Below are 8006 nucleotides of genomic sequence, written 5' to 3' on the forward strand. Positions count from 1 at the left end.
TCCCTGTTAAGTTTCGTTGCAAAATTATCGAAATTGCACATGATCAATCAGGTCATCAGGGCGTACGTAAAACTTATGATCGCTTGTTGCGATATTACTTTTGGCCGCGTCTAAAACGAGATATCTCGGTTTATATTAAGAAATGTAAGACGTGTCAGCTCACTAGTAAGCCGAATCAAGTGTTGAAACCTGCACCTTTGAAACCAATTCAAGCTGCTGGTGAACGTTTTGAACATATTCTTGTTGATTGTGTCGGACCACTTCCTCGTTCTAAATCAGGAAGCAACTATTTGTTTACTGTGATGTGCTTGAACACGCGTTTTCCGGCAGCATATCCATTACGCACTATTACGTCGCGTTCTATTGTGAGAGCATTAACTCAATTTATATCTGTCTTTGGTATTCCAAAAATCATCCAAAGTGATCAGGGTTCAAATCTGACTTCTCATCTTTTTCAGCAAGTTCTGAAACAATTGCACATTAAGCATAATCAGTCTACTGCGTACCACGCACAAAGTCAGGGTGCGTTGGAGAGATTTCATCAGTCCTTGAAATCGCTGCTTCGAGCATATTGTGTACAATTAGATCAAGATTGGGAGGAAGGTTTACCCTGGATGATGTTAGCTGCTCGCGAAGTAGTGCAGGAAAGTACTGGTTTTAGCCCTAATGATTTAGTCTTTGGCCATAAAGTGCAAGGTCTCTTATCTGTTTTTCAAGGGGTTGGGAAAGTTGCAGAGCCTCCAAAAAATTTGATGGCCTATGTTTTGGGATTCAAAAACCGACTTATGCAGGCCAGAGAATTTGCCAAAGTAAACCTTGAAAAACATCAACGAAATATGAAGCGACTTTATGATTGGACAGTTGAATGTCGAGAGTTTGAACCAGGAGATCAAGTTTTGGTACTCCGGCCAATAGTATCTTCTTTTGAAGCCAAATTCGATGGACCGTTTGTTGTGCAACGTAAGTTAAGTGATGAGAATTATGAGGTTATAACTTCGTCACGGAAAAAATCAGTCAAACGGTACCATATAAATTTGTTAAAACCTTACTATGAAAAAGAGACTAAAGCTGTACCGAATAAGATGCCTGCGCATTCTGTACTTTCGTCTGTATCTGTTGGTGGGGGGAAGATGTGTTTAGTGGGGGAGGAAGAGGAGACTATTTCTCCTGATGATTGTGTATTCAGTGGTCGTTTTAAAAATTCTGAATCTTTGCAGAATTTGGAGTCGACTCTCCGTTATTTACCTCATGAGAAATGTCAGGAGTTGTGCCAATTGTTACATGGTTTTCCTGAATTATTTGGAGATGCTCCTTCGCGTACTGATTGGGTGCAGCATGATACCGATGTGGGGGACGCAAAGCCTATCAAACAGCGTTTTTATCGTGTTTCACCTGAGAAAGGGGGAATAATGGAGAAGGAAATAAAGTATATGCTGGATCACAATATTGCTGTACATTCATCTTCTGACTGGGCTTCCCCATGTCTATTAGTAGGGAAATCAGATGGAACAGTTAGATTTTGTACAGATTTCCGAAAAGTCAATAGCTTAACTAGACCAGACTGTTTCCCTTTGCCCCGTATTGAAGACTGCGTTGACCAGGTTGGGTCAGCCAAATTTGTCAGCAAGTTTGATTTGCTGAAGGGCTATTGGCAAGTGCCTCTAACAAAAAGAGCCCAAGAAATATCATCTTTTGTCACTCCGTCCAGGCTTTTTTCTTATCAGGTTATGAGTTTCGGACTTCGAAATGCTCCGGCTACGTTTCAACGCCTTATGAACACAGTCATTTCGGGTCTTGAGGGCTGTGCTGTTTATTTGGATGATTTGGTTGTTTTTAGTGACAGTTGGGAATCTCACTTAAAGCGCCTTCGTGCAATGTTGCAACGTCTATCTGATGCGCGGCTTACTGTAAATTTAGCAAAATGTGAGTTTGCTAAAGCGACCGTGACGTACCTCGGTAAGGTGGTGGGGAATGGTAAAGTGTGTCCGGTTCAGGCTAAAGTACAAGCCATTCAGGATTTTCCCCCTCCGACGACAAAAAAAAGAGCTTATGCGGTTTTTAGGATTAGTAGGATATTACCGATCGTTCTGTTGTAATTTTTCCACAGTAGTGGCACCTCTTACTGATTTATTGAAGGGTAAGACAAAGTTTATCTGGTCCTCTAGCTGTCAACTGGCTTTTGAAAATGTTAAGTCCTTGTTGTGCTCAGCACCCGTGCTTTTGGCTCCATGTTTTGACAAAACGTTCACTTTACACGTCGATGCCAGTAACGTGGGAGCTGGGGCTGTTCTTCAGCAGTCTGATGAAGTAGCTTCGCTACTGTTCGGACGCTCCTGCTTATTGCTCTGCGCTTCGCTCCATATTTATGCACTTTTCTCAGATTTCTCTAAGATTTTAACTTCAGCATATCAGCACAGTGCTCAAACAACACAGTTTTTAGAAAAGGAAGACTCTTTGCCTCCCACTGCCAGCAGTTTACATTCCGGAGACGGGAAAACACAGCTGCCTACATTCAAACAGACGGGAAAGAAAATGCCCCTTGTGGAATCTACTTGCTGCATGAACTGCCACAGACTTCTACAAAGGATTGCGGTTCTTGAAACAAAGTTACTTGCTGGACCTCCAAAACAGGTGGAACACACAGCAGATCGGCATCACAGACCCCCGCGGCATACAGCCGGTGAGTCCTATGAATCTAGTGAATCTCAACAGTTTATACAAAGTGTAGAAGAACAAGCTGATCGACAGACTAATCGATGGCACAAACAGGGAGCGAGACCCAAAGGCACTCGAGACATCAGATTGTCACGAGTATCTCGTATTGCTGCGGTAGCATCCTCTACCCCAGATACGGCTATGACAAGACTTGTAAACACTGGCATTTTACAACCCCCTATACATCTTGAGAACCGATTTGAAGCATTAATGAATGTGGGTGAGGAATCCCCAAATGTGACAAAACATGGATCGTATCAGCCAGCAGCTAACATCGCTACTAACAGGCGCTCGAGGTCGAGCAGACAGCGGCACTCAGCTCAGAGCGCAGCCGAGCCCAGGACTCTGATAGTGGGCGACTCTATTATCAGAAACATCAGTGGCAGGACTACAACTACATGCTGCTTTCCTCAAGCAACCGTCTCTGATGTGAACAAGGAACTTCGGAACATTCTGATGAAGCACAAGACTGCAAATCGAATCATCATCCATGTGGGGAAGAACGATATTCGGAAAGAGCAGTCAGAACTGCTTAAGAAGGATTTCAGTGAACTCTTTGAAACACTTCAAAGACTTGAAGTTCAGTCGTTCATCAGTGGACCACTCCCAGCAAGGGGAACTAACATGTTTTCACGGCTGCTTGGGCTGAATACATGGCTACAAAGAACATGCAGTACAAAAGGAGTCAACTTCATCGACAACTTCAATATTTTCTGGGGCCATAGACAACTGTTTAAACTGGACGGCTTCCACTCAAACAAACTTGGTGCGAGAGTGCTAAAGGACAATATCTATTTCTCCCTCCGTCATCCTTCAGTGGTGTGTGCCAATCCACTCGGCCTCAATGGCACACACACACCTGGACAGAATATGAGTGACCACAGGACTTCATGTCAGCCTCAGAGTCATCTTATGGTTGACACATCCCACAAGGACACTGATAACACCACGCAGCCAAAACAAACTTTCCTCACAGAGACTATCCTGGCTGAGCCCTGCCCAACGAGCTCTTCACAGACAGACTGTGACGTACTACATCAGCTCCAAGACTCAGCATCCAAGGACAACTATCTGGAAAACAGCCAGGGAAGCCAGGACAACATATCACAGCCACCGGAAACACCAGAGCCAGAGCCCCGCTCGCCAGACACACTATCCCTCTCTCCAGAATCTCCACTTCTAAGCTTCTCACAGAAAATGGAGGAACTGGTGTATGCTGGGACCAAACTCTCCCACTCGTTCGCTGCAAGCCCCCAGATATCAACTAAAAAACGGCGGGCCCCACAACCACCAAAGACTTCAGGCCCAGCTCTCCCTCCTCCTCCTGTGAGAGCTCTCCGTCCGCTGCCACAACGCCAGGGCCCAAACCCTCCTCCATCGGCTGTAGGTGAACCAAAAACAATTGATAACAGCTCTCAGTGATATGTGTCGGGTCCCCGCTATATTAGCAGCAACACTCATAAATGTTCACAGAACAAGCGGGAACCCAGTGTGCCTGTAGCTTTTTATATTTCTGTTTTATCACGTGATAGAAAATCTAAGGCCTTCTCAAGCCGTACGGCTGACCCATCTAATCTGCGGCCTGTAATGCGTCAATCTAAGATTGCTGTAGAGACAAAATGTAATTCCATCAAGTTAGCATTTTTAAACATTCGCTCACTAAAAAATAAATCATTTCTCATCAATGATTTTATAACCACAAACAACCTGGATTTTATGTTTCTAAATGAAACATGGCTTGAAGACAGCTGCAGTGCAACAGTCCTCAATGAAACAGCCCCTCCTAACTTTAACTTTACAAGTGTCTGCAGGACTGCAGGAGAGGTGGAGGTGTAGCTGCTCTATTTAAAGATGTTTATCAATGCAAGCAAGTGTCATCTGGTCAGTATTTGTCCTTTGAATACCTAGGTATTGTGCTGAAAGGTGCTCCACGCATTCTGTTTATCATTATCTACAGGCCTCCAAAATACTATCCAGCCTTTGTTGAAGAGTTCACAGAACTGTTATCAATGATTTCCTCAGAGTTTGACTGTTTTACTATTGCAGGGGACTTTAATATTCACGTAGATAATGCAGAAATCAAAACTGCAAAAGAAATTATTACTGTTTTAAACACTTTTGATCTGATCCAGCATGTGCATGAACCCACACACAATCGTGGACACACTCTAGATTTACTCATCAGTAAAGGTCTAAACATTTCATCCATTGTTGTTAAGGATGTAGCACTATCTGATCACTTCTGTATTTTCTTTGATATATTGATCTCTGTTACCACTGAATCTAGATCTGTCTCTGTCAGAAAGAGATGCATTAATGAGAAAACTAGTGCGCTATTTATGAAGGCTATATCTTTAACACCAAGCATTTCTGCAGACTCTGTTGATCTTCTCCTGGATTCTTTTAACTCAAAAGTTAAGAATGTTATTGATGATATTGCTCCGACAAGGGTCTGCAAGAAGAATGGCAGACAAAAATCACCATGGAGAAAATCAACAGCAGTTCAGAGTATGAAAAGACAATGCAGAAAAGCTGAGCGAATGTGGCGGAAGACAAAACTTGAAATTCACTATAGCATCTATAAAGACAGCCTTCATGCTTTCAATGTGGAACTAGCCACAGCTAGACAGACCTTCTTCTCAAACCTTATAAACAGTAACTTAAACAACTCTCGCACTCTTTTTGCTACTGTGGAGAGACTGACTAACCCCCCAAGTCAGATTCCCAGTGAAATGCTCTCCGACAGTAAATGCAATGAGTTCGCTTCCTTCTTTTCTGAGAAGATCAATAATATCAGAAAGGAGATTGGCATATCTACTTTTGCAGAGGTCACACAGATTCGACCACAATTTCAAAAAGAAGTGACTATGTCTGTTTTTGAAGCAATTGATTGCAAAATATTGAAAGAAATAGTACAGCACCTTAAATCATCAACCTGCTATCTTGACACAATTCCCACATCTTTTTTTTTAAAAGTGTGCTTAACTGTTTAGAAGCAGATCTCTTAGAAGTGGTGAACGCCTCACTTCTTTCTGGGACTTTTCCAAACTCCCTGAAAACTGCAGTTGTTAAGCCCCTTCTGAAAAAGCGCAATCTTGATAACACAATGTTGAACAACTATAGACCAATATCAAATCTTCCGTTCATAGGTAAGATTATTGAAAAGGTAGTTTTTAATCAGCTGAACAACCACTTAAACTTAAATGGATACCTGGACAATTTTCAATCTGGTTTCCGAGCACATCATAGCACAGAGACAGCACTCATTAAGATAATAAATGATATTCGCTTCAATTCTGATTCAGGCAAAATATCAGTGCTGGTACTACTAGATCTTAGTGCTGCGTTTGACACTGTTGATCATAACATACTTCTAGAGACTGGAAAACTGGATCGGGCTTTCTGGGATGGTACTCAAATGGTTCAGGTCATACTTAGAAGGAGAGGTTATTATGTCAGTATAGGAGAGCATAAGTCTAAGTGGACGTCCATGACATGCGGAGTCCCACAAGGCTCAATTCTTGCACCGCTCTTGTTTAGCCTGTATATGCTCCCACTAAGTCAAATAATGAGAAAGAACCAAATTGCCTATCACAGCTATGCTGATGATACGCAGATTTACCTAGCCTTATCTCCAAATGACTACAGCCCCATTGACTCCCTCTGCCAATGCATTGATGAAATAAACTGTTGGATGTCTCAGAACTTTCTTCAGTTAAATAAGGAGAAAACTGAAGTCATTGCATTTGGAAACAAAGATGAAGTTATCAAGGTGAATGCATACCTTGACTCTAGGGGTCAATCAACTAAAAACCAAGTCAAAAATCTTGGGGTGTTTCTGGAGACAGACCTTAGTTTTAGTAGTCATGTCAAAGCAGTAACTAAATCAGCATACTATCATCTCAAAAACATTGCAAGAATTAGATGTTTTGTTTCCAGTCAAGACTTGGAGAAACTGGTTCATGCCTTTATCACCAGCAGGGTGGATTATTGTAATGGTCTCCTCACCGGCCTTCCAAAGAGAACCATTAGACAGCTGCAGCTCATCCAGAACGCTGCTGCCAGGATTCTGACTAGAACCAGAAAATTTGAGCATATCACACCAGTCCTCAGGTCCTTACACTGGCTTCCGGTTACATTTAGGATTGATTTTAAAGTACTTTTACTCGTTTATAAATCTCTAAATGGCCTAGGACCTAAATACATTGGAGATATGCTCACTGAATATAAACCTAACAGACCACTCAGATCATTAGGATCGAGTCAGTTAGAAATACCAAGGGTTCACACAAAACAAGGGGAGTCTGCTTTTAGCTATTATGCCGCCCGCAGTTGGAACCAGCTTCCAGAAGAGATCAGATGTGCTAAAACATTAGCCACTTTTAAATCCAGACTCAAAACTCATCTGTTTAGCTGTGCATTTGTTGAATGAGCACTGTGCTACGTCCGAACTGATTGCACTATGTATAATCACTCTCTATCCTTAAATGTTTTAAATTCTTTTAAAATCAATTTTTAAATCACTTTGTTTTTATTGTTGTGATTTTTATTATTTTTAATCTCTTATTATTTTTAATGACTATTTCACTTCCTTTTATGTAAAGCACTTTGAATTACCATTGTGTATGAAATGTGCTATATAAATAAACTTGCCTTGCCTTGCCTTACCTTGATGAGATAGGGAGTCGAACATCCTGTCAGTTTCTTTTCGAGGAAGTTTAATTCTTATCAGCGTCACTACTCTAACGTTGAGAAAGAAGCATTAGGTCTTATTTGGGCATTGCAGCATTTCTCTGTTTATCTTAATTCTAGTGCACCAATTGTTATATATACAGATCACAATCCTTTGACTTTTTTGAATTCTCTACAGTGCCCGAACCAGAGGCTGATCCGGTGGTCCCTGTTTTTGCAGTCTTTCTGCTTGGATATTCGTCATGTTCGAGGATCTGAAAATGTGGTAGTGGATGCGCTGTCGCGCGTTCCAAATACACCATAATGTATTGACTATTTCTGGTATATTATGTGACTTTTGGTGTCCCATTATGTTTTGTTACAGGTCTCTTTGTAGGAGTCCCTGTCTTATGGGGAGGGGTGTGACGGTTCCCATTACTGAATTCTTGAGCGCTTGGTGATTGGCGGCTCCACTTATGATTCACTCCAATTGGCGTCTTATTGAGTGCACCTGCTTTTTGGATTTGGGATTTTTGGGTTGTGTTTGGTTTGATTCTTATTGTTTGAGCACTTTTATATCGCTACAACAGCACATTACATTAACAGCCAAGCACCCCGCT

The 8006-nt window shown here is 41.9% G+C and overlaps 1 protein-coding gene across 1 annotated transcript; it reads left to right on the plus strand.

The window, feature by feature from the left end:
- Positions 1-2317: 2317 nt before the first annotated feature.
- LOC131537090 (uncharacterized) lies at positions 2318-8006 on the plus strand. Its single transcript, XM_058770351.1, has 2 exons — positions 2318-4098; positions 7586-8006. Exons 1-2 carry the CDS (start codon positions 2533-2535, stop codon positions 7709-7711), a joined length of 1692 nt encoding a protein of 563 aa, XP_058626334.1. The 5' UTR covers positions 2318-2532; the 3' UTR covers positions 7712-8006.

The sequence above is a fragment of the Onychostoma macrolepis genome, chromosome 03 (assembly GCF_012432095.1).
Source record: "Onychostoma macrolepis isolate SWU-2019 chromosome 03, ASM1243209v1, whole genome shotgun sequence".
NCBI lineage: Eukaryota > Metazoa > Chordata > Actinopteri > Cypriniformes > Cyprinidae > Onychostoma > Onychostoma macrolepis.

Bases quoted from the DNA above. Each gene is read 5' to 3' on its own strand.
- LOC131537090 (XM_058770351.1), top strand. From the start codon at position 2,533: ATGCCCCTTGTGGAATCTACTTGCTGCATGAACTGCCACAGACTTCTA. The intron at 4,099-7,585 runs GTAGGTGAACCA...AATTCTCTACAG, and splicing joins CAAACCCTCCTCCATCGGCT to TGCCCGAACCAGAGGCTGAT.